This window comes from Bactrocera oleae, chromosome 6 (assembly GCF_042242935.1).
Source record: "Bactrocera oleae isolate idBacOlea1 chromosome 6, idBacOlea1, whole genome shotgun sequence".
In the NCBI taxonomy this organism is placed as follows: domain Eukaryota; kingdom Metazoa; phylum Arthropoda; class Insecta; order Diptera; family Tephritidae; genus Bactrocera; species Bactrocera oleae.
The window spans coordinates 73573020-73589987 of NC_091540.1; the positions used below are offsets into that span (position 1 = coordinate 73573020).

The following is a 16968-nucleotide window of genomic DNA, read 5'->3' on the forward strand; positions in this document are numbered from 1 at the left end:
GTACGATAAAATTAAGATACTAAAATAGATTTAATTAAAATTTTTAATAACACTTAGCGGTACTAAATGTAATAATATTTACATTTATATATAAATGAATGAATGAATGAAATGGAGTTACTTTTACTTCTTCATATTTACATAAAAAATATTAAGATGATATTATATTTATTTCTTTTAGTCAAGAAAAATAATTAATTAATGAATGTTTTGTAATAAATAGAAAAACTGAAGTAAAAAAATAACGAGTATTTGATACTTCCCGATAGATCAGGAAATTCCCGTCTTAAATTTGGCCTTGAAAATATTAATACATTCTGATGGAATAGGGAATTCCCGTCATAAAATTTTCTTTGAAAAGCGGGTATTGTAAATATTGTTCTGTCACTTTCCTGCTAATTCCTTGTAAGCAAAACATAAGACCACCATACCAACATACAAATGAATTATACAATACACTTAGAGGGCATTGCGTAGCCAAACCGCACAATTATTTGCGAAAATTTTATGAAAAGGAATGACAGAACTCCTTTCGCTTGTGTGAACACACAGAGCGACACCAAAAGATAATTTGTCGATAACAAGCGACAAAAGAATCCCTATGTGAACGCCATATAATAAAGCCTTTGAACTTGTGTTATCCACATCGAAATCCTACCATCCCTAACAAATTATTCATTACCGATTTTATACCGATATATTTTTATTTTCACTGAGAGTACGAATAGGGCGTTGTTTTCATTTTTAATTGGATATTGTGAGTTAACGTTTTAACATAAAAAGTGTTTTTTAATATAATATAATATATTACGTATAGATCGTTTCGAAAATGGTTTTAACCTAGTTTTTGAAGAAAACGTTTCGGAAAAATTTCGCTCAATACTTTCCACCATTATTCCGAGACTACTTATGTGTGTATAAGTACATACGTGACAGTAAATTAACTAACAATCGTTGACTTAATATTGACGATATTTGATAGAAGTAAATTTAAATCCAATAGGCGATTTATGTACATGAAACCTTGGACAACATTTTTAGATAATTTTGAACTTAGTAGTGTTAGCTTTCATTCTATCTAGAGCAGACGTGTAAAGCTAAAGTTAAATTAGCTATGTCAACAATTGAGGAACGTACGGCTTATGAAAAGAATCCATATTTTACTGGACATATCTATGGAAATTTCTCACCTTTTTATGTGACGATCGCTGTCTGTACTGTCGTACTTGGTACCATTATTATTTTAAATATAATATTAGGGTGTTGCTCGAAACATCGTAAATATTGGCAGGATAGGCACACAGGTTAAAATTGAGTTATTAAAGTAATATGAAAATATTAATGTAATCGGATTAACAGGTAATCGATGGTTGGTTTCCATTTGGTCCGCTACGCCCCATTTGCAGCCACCCTTGGATTTCACTGAACTAAAAGACGCCTCATATTTTGAACGATTCTACGTAAGTCTTTTAACTGAATCGACCACTACAATTGTTTTGACTTATTGCTTACTTAGAAAAAAGATGAATAAAAAACATTTTATACCGAACTTTCTGTCAGATATCAAATATATTATAATATGAATATAAATAGAAGAAAAATATACCTAGATCTACCTTAGTTAAGGGAGGTTTTACAGTTAAAGTAATCCTAAACCCGATAAATACAAGAAATATTTAATGTATTGACAGGGGTGGTTACAAGATGTGGTTGAAACACAAAATTAAAAACAAATGTAATTTACTCTCTCACTAATAATCTGGTTAATATATCTGAAAAAATAACTATTGAGTCCATTTCAATTCAGAATTAACAATTTTTTAGGTTAAAAATGTCTATCGGATCATCAGATTTATGTGTATACATTTAAGAACTATAAGCTTAACAATATTCACAAATACAATTTTAATGTGTTCTTTCTCTTCAAAATTTGTGATTGAATTAATTACATCTATTTCTATTACACAAATTTGTTCTTACAAATAATGATTGTTTGAGTCGAGTTAAGATGAAAACAAGATTCTAGTAAAAATGTAATAGCATGACTCAAATATTTACATGTGAGGGATATGTTTTTCATCTTTAACACATTTTTTTTTCAATATTCGAAATAAGTTGGTCAAACTATTATGTCCTGTTGGAAAGTATAATATTATGTATATTTTCTTTATTTTTTTATAGCCAAGAACGCATATCTTTCGCGAAGACATCGAAGCGCCAGAAGTACCCGTACAACAGCAAATACAAACTGAACCACTTTCTCATCAATTGCAACAACAAAGACCACAACGTCCACAAGGCCGTACATTACATCAACAACGACAACGTGAAGAATACGTTGAACTGCAGAAGCGTGAAAGCGATATCTAAACCAACCAACAGTAGGAAGATGGCATTTATTTTGTTTTTCCCAGCTGTAGCTGCCCTTGCTCTCTTTATTGTGGGTGTCATTATTTTAATATTGCGATTTGGGCCGCGCCTTTGTGGTTTACGCCATCACGCCCTCCCAGATAATCATGAATGGGATGAAAAAAGTTATGAGCACGAGATTAGTTACGCCTGAACTAAATCTACAAATGCATTAATTAAAATTAAAAATTTTTATTTCGAATCTACGCTCCATAAAATACGAATATCTAAACATCTAAAACTGTAAACGTGAATATTGCGACGACACCCACATTGAGAAATAGTACAAACTTTGTAATTGCGAAAACACATTATATGCCACAAAATCCTTTTATAAGTGCCTTGACTAATTAATGTAATCATAAGATATAGACTTTTGAAAACCATTCCGTCCAAAAGGATTATTTTAAAATCTGAGCACAATTTACAAAGCTCTATTAATTTTTGTATTCTAGAATGTAAGAAACATTTGTATAATTTTTTAACGTCATTTATATAAACATGTACTGCACAATGAAACATTTTTCGAATAAATAATACTAAAAACGTACAAGTTGTTAAAATTCCGATTTCCAATAATATAGCTGGACATTGCATGTAAGCAACCACGTTGTAACTAACGAAAATGAAAATTACAGCAAATAATAAGTTTTCGTTTGCATTTTTATATATGTTTTATTTTTAAATATAAGTCTTACAATAATTTAAGATTACTTAATTTTCTTTTAGAAGAAATAAGTTGGGCTTTTTGATGTTGCATTGGTTTTATCAAGCGTGTCTGAACAGGAGGGTCTACAATTCTGATAATTTGTATAATATTTTTTTAAATATATTTTTTTATCACTGAGGTATTAACGATAAAATTTTAAACTAAATAGGAAGAAACTGCACGCAATACATAAGTATTTGATCTTAATGAAAATTTTAATATAAAAATTGTGAAATTCACCTATTTATCTTTGCATAAGGAATTTTTAACGTAACACTGCATTTAGAAAAGGCCTTTACAGCGTAGATCGAAATACTACAAAAATATTATATTAATATAAACTGAAATAAAAATCAATAAATTACTATATTAAGTCTCCATATATTTCCCAGTCAAAGGAGTGTAAAAAGATCGCTTCCAAAAACCAGACGCATAAGCTGCGTCTAGTCGGATTTCTTCAACTTTAAGATTCTTTCAGATTTCATATTTGCTTGTTGTTGGAAATTTTAACACAATTTTCGTTTTTCCATTTTTCCTCACTTCTGTAAAAATAGATTATTTACTCCGTCATTCTTTTTGTACAACAACAACAAAACTTATTAGTATGCAATAGACAGCGCCAAACACTTGGTTAAACATCACAAGCAAAATTACTTGTCCTTTTTTATTTTTACATTAGCTTTCGCCTTTGTTTTTGTTTTTCTTTCTGACCAATCAAGACTTTTAAAAAGTACTTTGTTTTATTTTTAGTTTCGATTTATATTTTTTCGGTTTCCACTTTAAAATCTTTTTAGCTTAATAATTATATGTCGCAGGGATAAATAGATATGCAGTTCGAAAAAAGAGAGGGGGAGTACATTATTAATGTTTCGATGGATTTGATGATTTGTAGATATAAGGCTGGATTTCTTCTATTTTACAAATATTCTCGCGCTTTTTATCCCCCTCATGATAGACGGTGGTCTTTACACTAACAGTTCTGCTCAGTTACAATAATTTCTAATGCTACCAAATAATGCGACTGTTACTGTTATTATATTTGCTTTTAGTGCCAATTGTAGTAATGGAGATGCCAAATGTGGCAGGACTGATGGTGGAGACTCTGTCAGTGATTGGAAAGCATTATGTCGGGGCATTCAGCACTAACTCGGAAAATGCATTTTCAAGACAATTTTTGAGTTCAGCATATGTAACAATCAAAACGGACTGTTCGTCACGCGACATTAGTTGAACCTAAAAAAGAAATGAGGTAATAGTTAATAGATGAATCTTCACATCAACATCGTATTAATTATTTATATTGAGGATTATTATAAAGAAGTACTCGTTCTAATGCGCCCGCATCTAATTTATTTAAACAGTTTACGATATGGGCGTGATCCAGCCATGGACGACCATCTTCTGTGACGGAATGAAACAAATAATCACGAAACAATTTCAGCATATATCTATCACCAGTCTCTGACCAAGTACAATCCATATTAAAACTGAAAAAGATATTTAAATATGTCAAATGTTTAAATTAACATTTTTTACTAACATGCAAACAACCCGGGAATATAATAATAAGAATTAAGTACGTACTCAGGTCTTTCATTTATGCAGTTTAATTTCACCAATATTCTATAGAGTCGACCATTTTCCATTTCTTTAGCCAACTCGTCTTCTTGCATGTCACACAGGCTTTGCAATGCATCCATTTGCGTGTAGAAACGTGCACCAATCATTGGCATAAGATCAGTTACTGAGCGTCGTTGCGTTGTCGAAAATAGATAACTATAATGAAATAGTCTAGAGAGGAAATGTTCCATTAATTTCATAAGATCAAATCTTACACAATGAAGTTACGCAAATCAGTAGAATAGTGACGTGATACCATCTCAATGCTGTTTTGAACATTCTCTCGCTGAACTGATTGTAAGCATCGACATGCTAAGGCTAATACCAGCCGACCCAAGGCAGTCAAATCATCCTGCAAACGAATTTAGAAATTTTGGTTAATTAGCCTTTAGTCTAGTAAATAGAATGTATTAATATATACTTGCTGATGCATGCTAGCCACTGCCAAAGGATTGGCTGCATTAGGGTCGAATTGTGCTATGTCACTTGTACCACAAAAACTCAAGCGCATCCTTTTACCAGTAACTAGTACTTTTGTTGGATCCAAGACCCTTTCGATTTTAAATTTCAATTTCTTATTAAAAACAAATATAATTGAATAGCTTCTGATCTTCGACTCACTTGCAGGCGAGTCCCGCCTGATGGATTGCACGTAAACCGGCTGTCAGTTGCATGATAATTGACCAAATAGTCGCTTCTGGCAATAACGGACCATTGTTAGTACGTTGTAAGTTACTCTTGTGGCTGCAGGAGAAAAAAGATACATATACATGTACTTGTACTATGCATGTACGTTGCATACAACATTTGTTTTTAAAAATAAATTAAACTCAAATTAAAATTGAGTTAGGGTAAAACATTTTTTAAAAAATTATTTCGTACCTGAATGGGCGCGCATCGCCTTGGAATGGATCAGGGTAACCATTGGGCTCCTGTGTGGGCGTAAAGTACTTTGTAAGCAATGTTTGGGAACCGGGATGATAATCATAAACTAATACTAACGCTATAAATAATGAAAAAACATATATATAGGTATATATGTATATAGAAAATTCAAAAACATAAATTATATATGAAAGCCTTTTAGCAAATAAGTTTACATACAATTATCACCAAACGCTTTTGTCGTGAATATCTCACGCAGTTGTACCACATTCGAATGTTGCAATTTCTTCCACATCTCTACTACAGCCATACATTTTGTTGATTGGAGGCGAAAACCTTCAAAATTAGAATAAAGCTAATGTTATTACCAAATTTTTCATTCAATACACTTAATTTGAATTTAAATATTTCTAATTGCGAGTATCGAACTAAGGATTACAGTTTTCCCAGAGTGGTCTTTGTATACGAAGAGAAATCATTTATTACTAGTTGCAAATATTGTTCTAGTTTTATTAGTCTTGCAACATTTTGTACATAAATTATAAAGCTTACAGCGTGTCAACATTTTTATCAAAGGTGTTAATCTAGCCGACTTTTTATTTACGTTTAACGTTACCTCTCGTTTTGTTTTAATAATAATAATAATAATACTGTATATATGGTCATATTAATAGTTGTTTTCAATTTTCGACATTTAACAAACGAAATTTCTTTTGGTATTGTGGCGGCCGGTCGGCAATAAATAATACTTCTATTTTTACTTGTTTGTCATTTCGTAAGTTATCATTTAAAAATTAAATATCTTTTTATTAAATTAGTTCTCAACCTTATATCTGCACCCTCCAAACGGTAATATTTCCAATTCGATGTCAGAGTACGCACAATCAAGATGAAAGGAAAAACTGAGAACTCAAATCAACATGCTACTTTTCGTGAAGACAACTTGGTATCAAAATGAACTAACTTCATGTAAAATAATTTACACGTACCATGTAATCTCCGTAAGCAATATTTAATGCCAGTAGTGCTATGTGTTGCCTTATAGGTGGATGAAAGAATAGTGATCTTTCCGTGCAGCGCCTGAACTGGTTCCAAGGGGTATAATGAATGATAATTGTCTACTTCTGGTGGAAGGGCATTTTGTGTCACGTCGGCTGGGTCCAGCATTAAATTTGAGATCTCGTTGCGGGCAAGAATTTCTGATCGCATCTCATCAGGTAGAAAGAAGGCAGATTCCAAGTGTGTTTTAGGCTGCAATGCAATTATATTGGAAGCTGGTCCTGGATACACATGATGGCCACTATATAGCAGTGGAGGTTGTACTGCTGGTATAGGTGCCACCACCGAAGGTGGGGCGTGATGCGCACTAACGGGGTCAACAACATTATTTACCACGGCATTATTGTTGGCGGCGGTCGTATGATTGGCAGTTGGGTAAAAATAGATAGTTCCACCTACATTCTCCTTAATATGCATTAAATATAATTTTATAATGAAGGATATATAATAAATCAATAATTAAATCATTCTCAAACCTGATGTACGTTCGCCGGCAACGTTGTTGGTATGGGCGAGGCATGGGGTGTGATTCGCGATGGAGATTTTTCGCTTCCGCCACCAACAAGATTTGTAGGCGATTCGTTATGCAGCATATTGCTGCGCACTTTCAGAGGTGTCGACATGTTCACGTATGATTGCGTCCCAGTCGGTGGCTGAGTTGTCGTAACTCCGTTTGCCAAGGCGTGTGACGGTTGAGTCGGCTGCTGAGCTTGTTGTTGATGTTTATGGTGATGTTGCTGTTGCAGTTGTTTTTGTTGTGCAACGGCGGCGGCAGCTGCCTTCTGCAGACCAAGCAGAGATGAAGGAGTACTATTCACCGATTTCCCTACAGATGGACCAACGCCGCCAACAGCATTGATACCGGTACTGCCAAGACCGTTGCTCAGCATCGGAGTATGATAAGGTGTATAGAAATTTGGGGACGAATTTATGCGAGTTGGAATGAATTCGGGAGACTGCGGGGTAACCTGGTAAACAAGTTGTAAACTTATAAAATACACAGAGGCGTGCTTATTAAAATTATATATGTGCATATGTATGTAAATACACACAAACGTATACTAGAAGATCCGGCCACGCCTTGTTGTGGATATGGTATACATTAAATACTTGTACTATTATAATACAGTGAAAATATTATTTATATATATATATAATAATTATTTTATTTTTTTTATTTTTTGAACACAGCATATGTTTAGAATTATATTTTTTACTTATGAATTGTTTTGCCTTTCAACATAATTTAGAGTTAAACTATCTTACCCTTTAAGTTAGATTAAATTGGCTGAACACGGGGTGTTCAGTAGTTTAAGAGTTTACCCCGGAGAAAACTTGACAAGTAATTTTTATATTGGTATCTGTATACAATCTACACACATTGCACTTCATCAGGTTAGCACACTTCAGGTTTAAATAATTTTGGTTAATTTCTATCAAAACTAAAGAAGCTACAATTCTGAAATTATTAGCGAATATTAACGAATCAATTTTCTACTAAATTAAACAACAATTAGTGTTTTACCTTTCTCGTTTATTTTGTAATATATATATTTTTCGAAATCAACAAGAAATTAACAATTTAAATTAGGCCATCACTTTTTTATGTTGCTATCATTTTTTAGCCTGGAACATATTTTTAAACTTAAGTATTAACCAATTTAAGCGTTTGTATATTATTTTAATAATGAGTCGATCCCGCCTTGTTGCGAATGATCTCAAAGTTCCTATTGAGTGGCGATTTGTACAATTTTACAATATAATTTAAGGAAATTATTTATAACTTTTCGACTTCTGCCAACTATTGAAAGCTAATAATGTCTTCATAAGCTTCGATTTTTGATTTCTCTTCAACCGATAGCGACTTTTCTTTAACACATTAAAAAGAATTAAGCTTTTAAGGAATACAAAAATTTGGTGTCAATATGTATTTTAAATCCAAAGATAAATGCAAAGCACAAATTGCTTTGATAACCTCATGACACAGAAATAGAGTATACTTTTCGATTAAAATACAAATAGCAAAAACCATATAATGGGACAATTTTATCGCATGTTTTCTTTACCAGGGATTGTTTATACAAAGATGAGAAAATCAGAAAACAAGCTGGTGAAGGTGTGCTAACCTGGTGACGCGCAATGTATGTAAGTATATAGTATTGTATATATACATGTATGCACATATATATAGCATGGGCCCTTATAACTGTCGCATTTGTTTGCAGCTTCATTAGGCTGAGCCAAGTAAGTTTTAACATTTTGCCGTTACACATTTCTACTTGTATTTCACATATGTATATTTTGAATATACGCAATATAATTTAAGGTTTCATCAATTGATCCTTGATGTTAAAATGGGTATGTACAGATAGAGGAAGTTCTAAATATTCAGAAAAAATATATATACACGCGCCAGAAAATTTCTTTTGTTAAAAAATAACTTTTATATATAATATTAAATTTTAGAGCATAATCATATTAAGTGCTTTATTACTAGTCTGTTGCATAATCCCATAACATTTAAAGCAATGAAAATTTTACACCTTAGTTTTAAAAACAAATTTCCAAAAAGTGCTAATTTTCTGCGTACAAGCAGTAAATGGAAATTCCCTACGTAATAACAAAATGTAAAATTGTCGGAGAGTTATAATTTTACTTGGTAAAAGTAACAGTTTAAAAAGATTTTTGTTCTATTCAGTTTGTTATTAAATTTAGAATATCGAATCTCGCCTAAAAGAACAGAAATAAGCCCTTTTGAAAGGGAAATCAAAGATTAAACTTTTCGAAGAAACAAAAACATACACTGAAATCGCGAAATATACGCAAAATAACTGAGAAAACAAGAAAAAACGAATTCATGGTCTAACGGGATGACAAAAGAAAATGAGAAGATAAAAGAGTGATTAGCTCCTTCGGCGGCACGCAAAAACTCATAAAATGACCGCGTTTATGCAACCAGTATGTCTGAGGTTCCAGCTGATAAAGGAGCTATTGAAAAGTATCGAAACACAACCTCTGTTATGGTTTGGGGAGAAATATCTGCAAAAGGAAAACCTCCTCTCCTTTTCATTGATAAAGGCGTAAAACTTAACGCAAAAACAAAAAACTTCTCTGCTCATGTTTCCAGTATGTTTAGCAATAATTCAAACTGATTTCAACAAGATTCTTCCGCGGCCCATAAAGCAAGAATTGTTCAGCGGAATTTCGGCGGATTATTAGCCCCGTTCTTCTCCTAATTTGAATCTTTTGGATTCTTGTATATAGGGATATATGATGGGGAAATTAACAAATGTAAAAAACCTGAAAGTGGACCACTTTTAGCGCCGTTTGCACAGCAATTCAAGAAGAATTTGTACTTGCCGTCTGTACTAGTTTCCAAAACCGTGTGAAGCTTTAAAAAGCAATGAAAGGCGAACGATTTGAATTATAACAGTCATAATGCAGGTCTATAGTTTAACAAATAAATAACACAATTTTTATCATTACTTTATAATACATTTGTTATTTATTGCGGAAAGTTAGGCGCGGCAGTTTTTAGGGCCCCCGCTGTATATTTATATGTACAAGTATATATACTGATTTAATTTTAAATAAATATACGTCTTTCAAATGCTTGCTATTGTAAATTGTTGCATTTACTACAACATAGTGCCTTTTAACTTTAGTTATCATGACTTTCAAGACTAACATGCTCATAGTTCTTTAACTAGGGGAAAAAATAATAGGTATTACAAGATATTTACATTTTTTAAATATTGATAGTAGTATAATCGTTTGTGAGTCATATTGGCTATCTTTAGCTATTTTGATACTCTTTGCAATAAGCGTAGCATTGCCTACCTTTCAACATATGGCAGTGCTCGAGAAAAAATAATCGTCCTAAAGCCAGGTCAGATCTTAAGATGGCTCCATCCCTTGTATGTCTTGCATCGAACTGGATGGAGCCTACATTACCCAAATAGCAAAATTAGTTGCCCCAAAAAATGTATTACTCTAAATGATCGTAAAATCTTCTAATAAGATCGTAAAATTTTATAAACTACTTTCATTCGTATTTAGTTTAAAATAATTAAATTATTTACCATATACGTCGCAAGTTTACTTTCTGAGGGAATTCCGTTCGAAGGGGGATAAAAAATCGGATCCATTGCAGCTGTGTCTGAAATATTGTATAGTTAAAATTTAAGATTTGATCTGTTTTTGATGCTTTTTAAATTATTATTTATATATGTAAATTGCTCCAAAAAATAGAAATACATCGTAAAATTTGAAAAATGAAATCAATTCAACCAATATCGAAAAATTCCAGATTGGCAGCGATCATAGAAGCATATAATCAGAGTTTTTAATTTTCTCTTCGTGGAGAGTAAAATCGAATTGGTTGTTTCCACCTGCACCACATTTTTTGCCTGTTTTTTACGCTCTTTTCATTATTTCTCTTAGTGAGCACAACTTTAATATACTGAATATGTGCTTATTTGCAAGAACGCTCCAGAAACATATCAAAAGCTTGGTGTTCAAACGTGCTAAAATGACTTTTTATGAAAATGGAGATTTCAATGAAGTAAGGTACCACAACTCAAAATACAAAACAAGTAAGGAAGGGCTAAGTTCAGATGTAACCGAACATTTCATACTCTTGCAACTTGCAAGGATCAAAGGCGGGGAAATACCTTCAGGTGTTGGAAAAACTTTATATTAATAAATGTAGCAAAAAGGTTCAACTTCCTTGTTCCTTTGGTATCATATTAACTTATGGTATTTTGACTCACTTAGTCTTATTACTATATTTTACTTTGGGGGCATAGAAATGGATATATGGGGGCTAAGGGAAGTATTGATCCGATTCAACCTATTTTTTACAAAAACCTTTTTCACGAATTTCAATAATATATCTCACAGATTGACCGATATTTTCGGCATAGGCTCTGGGGTCCACATTTCTAGTATCTGGGGGCTTGAATAGCTATGGTCCGATTTCGAAAATATTTAGACCTGAGATGGCATACCTTAAAGGAAATATTCGTGCAAATTTATAACCCGATATATGTATTAATTAGTACTTGATTTGTATACTGGAAATTAAAAAAATCAGTGGAATTTAAATTTGTGTTATATGGGAATTAAACGTGGTTACTGTCCTATTTTCAGATTGCAACATGGGAATGTCAAAAAAATCTTATGTACCAAATTTGGTTGAAATTGATGGAGTGAGATATGTGAGCGGCGCCCATTGTCCAATTTTGACACTTGTTCCTATAAAGCTCTTTTGTGTCATCTCGGATGTGAAATTTAATGTCTCTGACGCTTTCGTTTTGGATTTATTGCAGTTTTAGTAGGTTTTAATAAAACCGTTACATGGGGAGTGGGTTTGGTTATCATCCGATTTTACCTATTTTCATGCTTTCGCAAGAGGTGTCGAACTAATATATCCTGTGCAAATTTGGGTGATATAGTTTGAGAAGTTAAGGAGATATACATATACATTAAACCTATTTGAGGGCTTGGTCATGCCTACTTTTAAAAACCTTATTATTGCGATTCGTTGTACCCATTCTTGTTTTGTATCTTAATTTGCGGATTAATTATGGCATTTTATTGGTTTTCGATTAATGACGTTTTGTAGGCGTGCCAGTGGTCCGATTACGCCCATCTACGAACTCGTCCTCACTCCTTTGCCAAGGAACACGTGTACTAAATTTTGATAAGATACATATATTAATTTTTACTCAAGTTATCGCTTGCACAGACGGATAAACAGTCACTTGGATTTTAACCCGTCTCATCATATTGATCATTTATATATATGTATATAGCCCTATAACTATCCCTCTAACCTGAACAAGGTATATTAAGTTTGCCAAGAAGTTTGTAACACCCAAAGGTAAACGTTGGAGACCCTATAAAATATATACATAAATGATCAGCATGATGAGCCGAGTTGATTTAGCCATGTCTGTCTATCTGAAATGTCGCGCCTGTCCTTTCCTCGCTGAGAAGCTGCTCATTTGTCGGAACGGCCGTTTATCGGACCACTATAGCATATAGCTGCCATACAAACCTTTGTATTTATGAAGGGTATTATAGTTTCGAAGCTAACGTTTTTTCTTGTTTTTCTTGTCTTTATTAATTACAATTGAATAAGTATCTAAAAATTACACTCACTGCATTTGTACTAAAAATAATTTGTAATATGCACATTCGGGTATAAAATATATACACATGTGGATATTTGACCAGAAACAGCTGAATCAAACTGTTTGCTTGGGCAACAACCGAGCTTACTTGTTGCAGAGTTAAAGAAAAAAAACAAGTTTTGTAAAAATGTAAGCTAATGTTAACGACTTAACTGATAAACTCACATATACATAAATTATTGGTTTTGTGACTGTATCATATAAGTACATGTGTATGTATATAAAGTGATACCATATATAACAAGATTCGTCAACGCCTACATTAGCTAAAAAAACGATACCGTAGGTAGCTTTTCGGCTCACTGACGAAAAAATAGCTTACCAGTATACATTATTTTGTACATGATATTGGCGAACTTTAGGGCCAAATAACCGAACGGCAAAATTTTATAAGTATATGCGCAATGTTAATTTTGAAAAGAGGAGAAAACGCTAAACCGTTTTTACAAATATAAAACTATACTCATCAAAGAAACGAACTTCGATTTCGATATAAAATATTTTAGATTTGCGAACTACGCAAATTACGTAAAAAATTAAAAATACTAAGCTGATCGAAAAGGGTAGGTAGGTGAAATATATTTATAAGTATATGTATATATATTTATAAGTATATTGTATAGTATATATATATTGTATGTATAATTCTTTTTGAACCGTCTTTGTTAATAACAACAATTATATCTAAAAATTTACCGAATTAAACGTTCTTTTAATTTTCAATTCTATTATGGATAGTTGGAATGATTTTCTACTGAGCCCCTGCAAGAGCTGATTGTTGCCATAATCTTTAGTACATTCTGTATTTCATGATTTAATTTAAGTAAACTGTTTGATACTTTGAACGGAAGAACGTTTTAAAGAAATGGTAGTGCCTAATACATTTGTATGCTGTTTAAATAAGAATAAATAAATGACATCATTAACCTTGCACACGAAAATTATAGTCCAGCTCTCGAAGTAGAATGTACTTATAAGTGTATATATCAATTATCCAGGATGTTTTTGTTTGTGATAGGAGTTTTTGTGCGCTACTGCCCTAGTCTTTAATGTTAGCACATATGCCACATTTTTAACTGTATTATATTAAATTAAAAACAGCAGTAACTTTAGGTTATATTTTCCTTCATTGCTACATTATCAGAAGTACTGATGCCACTTACCTGCTGGGAAGAAATTGTTTAAGAACGTTGACATTTTTCACCTCAACAATCAGCTGAGCGGGGGGATTGTCGGTGGCGGTGGGTGCCTTGTCGTGGTCTTCGTTGATTTTAAAATCGGGGTCGTGGTCGGAATGGCCGTCGTTTTAAATGTAATTTTTATTGGTTTCTTTAACTTTTTTATGTAATAATTTTGCAGTTTTGTTATCCTTCAAAAGTTGGATACGATATTTTGACAGTCATTACAGGTTAACTGATACATATTTGTTTTTGCTATTGTGCATTGTTTACTCAATTGTTTTCCAATTTGACTTTAGAGTTTTTTTTGTTTTTAATCAGAAAACAACTAAAATTAGGTATTGATTAAAAATATTTTTTACTTGTTATTAATATTAAGATTATTAATAATAATGAAAACTTAATTATATATGAGTTTGTTTCTATTCAAATAATTTTGATAATACAGAAAGTTATAGGAATCCTTGAAGTGCCCAAATGTTTTTAATTAATAACACATTAGTAACGTTCTCATAGTTAATTTGACAAACATAAGCAGATGGACTTCGAATAGAATAATAACATTGAATTACATTTTTATATTAATACTATAGTACCATAGTCAGAAAGTATGCGAACAAAATCAAAATAGGAGATCCCCACATAACAAATTCAAACGAAACGGTGCAAAAAGGGTTTACTTAAGTCAAATAAGTATTCGACTAGTTCTAGCGTAAGGAAATCATGTTAAACTATGAAAAGAAGTATAACTAACTTCAAAGAGTGAATACTTTCAATAGATGATTCGGCGAAACTATTTTGATATTAGAAAAACTGTTAACCATTTTTGTAAGCAAGCTTTTCCTGAGTAATGTAGCTCATCTTTTATATTTCTTGTCAACTAGATTCAATAAAGCAATATCCACAGCAGTCGGTTTTACGTTACCGGATCTAACCATTTTATTCGTATATCTGTTTTAATGTTTACAAGAAAATTGTTAGGACTATTTTTTCCTTTTATAATTATATTAGTGAACAATACCCACTTGCAATAGCAATGGGAATCCGAATACGGCTTAAATATATTCTATTATATATTTTTTATGTATATGTAGATGTGTGAATGCCTACTTTCCCGTTTTTAAAATACCATATCCTAACACCCGGTTATCGAAATGGGTAAATTTATTCTCATTTAAATATAAGTATATAATTCGTAACAGGCACGTACACAAATCTTATATGTATTAAACAAAGCTTGTAAAAGTATATATGCACATGTGTGTTTTTCCACAATTCCATTCCAGAAAAATACGAAAGAAACCGAAGAGAAAAACGTGAAGAGAGCTTTTACATACATATATTTATATTCAAGTAAACAAAAACAGCTGCCGTTTTTACTGCTTACGCTTAGTATTTACTTTACTGCTTCCTATTTCAAAACATTCTGTATGCAATTTGTGTGCCTTAATTATAATTATTTAAATGGTAAATTGATTTGCTTTATATAATTTGAAAAGTTGAAATTTCGAAAACCATATTCTTCCAATTTTATTTTAACGGAATAAGCAGTGTATATCAAACCTCAGCATTATGATTTACACTGGATTTACTAATTGAACATATGAACCATATATATCTATGCACATATTTATGTGCACTTGACGATTCTGCAAAATTTAGGAAGCAAAAAACTTTTGAAATGTTCCGAATAGAGTAATTTATAGAAATAACTGTTGTATCAACCGTTAAACGATCAGTATTTTCGTTTTTGTATTTTCCAAAAAAATGCACATACATAATACTACATCACGGAGGAAGTTTTATATACCATACACATATAAGCCGAACGTAATTCTTTGTATATACTACTGATTTACAAGACCGCTACTATTCTTCCTTATAAACTTCTTCGAGGATGAGTTGGAATATTATATATAAAATAAATATATTTTTTGTAACTTTCCAGTGATTTATAACGATATAAATTTGTTGTTTAAGTGAATATACAAAATATGTCTATTGCTTTGGATTTCACTTAGAAAATAACCCTTCTCCATATTTTTTGACGATATGGCTGCTGAAATTTTGTATATGTAATTATGTATAATGCAGAAAGTTGTAAGTTATATTGTCAAACGCTACGCAATTTAACTCCATAAAACGTCGCGCACACATGCAAACCGTTGTCTAAAAACGAAGAAAAAGTTAAACCTTGATCGTTGTTGCGTTAGAGCGCCGCGTAAAAACTAATCACATAACACATGGGGTATAAATTCTGCGGTTAAAATCTATTTTTGCACATTATCCATCATTTTGAAACATAATTAAGATTTCTTTATTAAAAATATATTTATTTACATTATTTAGTTTGCTGATGTTTGCCTCGCGTGACTGTTTCGCTGCGTCTTCGTCGAAAAACTTTTTCTCTAATTTTTCACATATGCTATTCGAATATGTTTGCCTCGCTCGCACTACCGTTGTTTACATTGTTAATCTACATTCTCTGTTGCTTATTGCCAATAGTGCTTCCAGCTTTAATTGCTTCAAACGAGAGAAGGAAGAATAAATAGCAAATATTTCATAGCGACATCTGCAAGTGAAATATGAGAGGGTAAAGAAGTCGAAATCACACACCATACCAGTTATTTTTATACCCAGGGTATATTAAGTTTGCCACGATATTTATAACATCCAAAAAGAAACGTCGGAGACCCTTTAAGGTATATATATAAATGATCAGCGTGACGTGCTGAATTCGAACTCAAGTCTTTGTATGGAAAACTTTTTTAAACTTTTTTATACCACTTTGATGCGGCTTTTATTATATTCCATACATATTCTTACCAGAAAAAGTAACTTAAAATGGGGATCTAGTGCGTATTAATGTCAAAATAATAATGATGAATAATAGATAGTATTTGTGAACAAA

The 16968-nt window shown here is 32.0% G+C and overlaps 3 protein-coding genes across 6 annotated transcripts; 2 read left to right on the forward strand and 1 right to left on the reverse strand.

Annotated features, from left to right (window-relative positions):
- The first annotated feature begins 909 nt into the window (after positions 1–909).
- On the forward strand, positions 910–2962 carry wrm1 (wurmchen 1). The gene is made up of 3 exons (XM_036363952.2): positions 910–1304; positions 1360–1460; positions 2182–2962. Exons 1-3 carry the CDS (start codon positions 1115–1117, stop codon positions 2368–2370), a joined length of 480 nt encoding a protein of 159 aa, XP_036219845.1. The 5' UTR covers positions 910–1114; the 3' UTR covers positions 2371–2962.
- wrm2 (wurmchen 2) lies at positions 2390–2962 on the forward strand. The gene has a single exon (XM_070112069.1). It carries the CDS (start codon positions 2390–2392, stop codon positions 2561–2563), a length of 174 nt encoding a protein of 57 aa, XP_069968170.1. The 3' UTR covers positions 2564–2962.
- Positions 2963–3054: 92 nt separating this feature from the next.
- PAN3 (Poly(A) specific ribonuclease subunit PAN3) lies at positions 3055–16521 on the reverse strand. 4 transcript variants are annotated; one of them, XM_014234900.3, is made up of 13 exons: positions 16398–16521; positions 14043–14385; positions 10765–10841; positions 7159–7650; positions 6613–7087; positions 5843–5959; positions 5621–5741; positions 5360–5482; positions 5160–5289; positions 4954–5090; positions 4703–4894; positions 4443–4605; positions 3055–4351 (listed from the first exon to the last, which is right to left on the reverse strand). In XM_014234900.3, the coding sequence occupies exons 2-13, from the start codon at positions 14074–14076 to the stop codon at positions 4241–4243; spliced, it is 2172 nt and encodes a 723-aa protein (XP_014090375.3). In that variant the 5' UTR covers positions 14077–14385; positions 16398–16521; the 3' UTR covers positions 3055–4240. The 4 variants fall into 4 exon arrangements, with proteins under 4 accessions (XP_014090375.3, XP_014090377.3, XP_036219816.2 ...); XM_014234902.3 differs by having other exon boundaries at positions 14043–14312; positions 16398–16481; XM_036363923.2 differs by lacking the exon at positions 16398–16521 and adding an exon at positions 16251–16378.
- Positions 16522–16968: the final 447 nt, after the last annotated feature.

Excerpts from the sequence above, each read along its gene's own strand:
- wrm2 (XM_070112069.1), top strand. The coding sequence starts at position 2,390 with ATGGCATTTATTTTGTTTTTCCCAGCTGTAGCTGCCCTTGCTCTCTTT.
- PAN3 (XM_014234900.3), bottom strand. The coding sequence starts at position 14,076 with ATGTCAACGTTCTTAAACAATTTCTTCCCAGCAG. Across the intron at positions 5,483-5,620 it reads GGCGATGCGCGCCCATTCAG|CCACAAGAGTAACTTACAAC; the intron begins GTACGAAATAAT and ends TTTCTCCTGCAG. Across the intron at positions 4,895-4,953 it reads GATTTGCGTAACTTCATTGT|TTATCTATTTTCGACAACGC; the intron begins GTAAGATTTGAT and ends ATTTCATTATAG.
- wrm1 (XM_036363952.2), top strand. The coding sequence starts at position 1,115 with ATGTCAACAATTGAGGAACGTACGGCTTATGAAAAGAATCCATATTTT. Across the intron at positions 1,305-1,359 it reads TTGGCAGGATAGGCACACAG|GTAATCGATGGTTGGTTTCC; the intron begins GTTAAAATTGAG and ends TCGGATTAACAG. Across the intron at positions 1,461-2,181 it reads CATATTTTGAACGATTCTAC|CCAAGAACGCATATCTTTCG; the intron begins GTAAGTCTTTTA and ends ATTTTTTTATAG.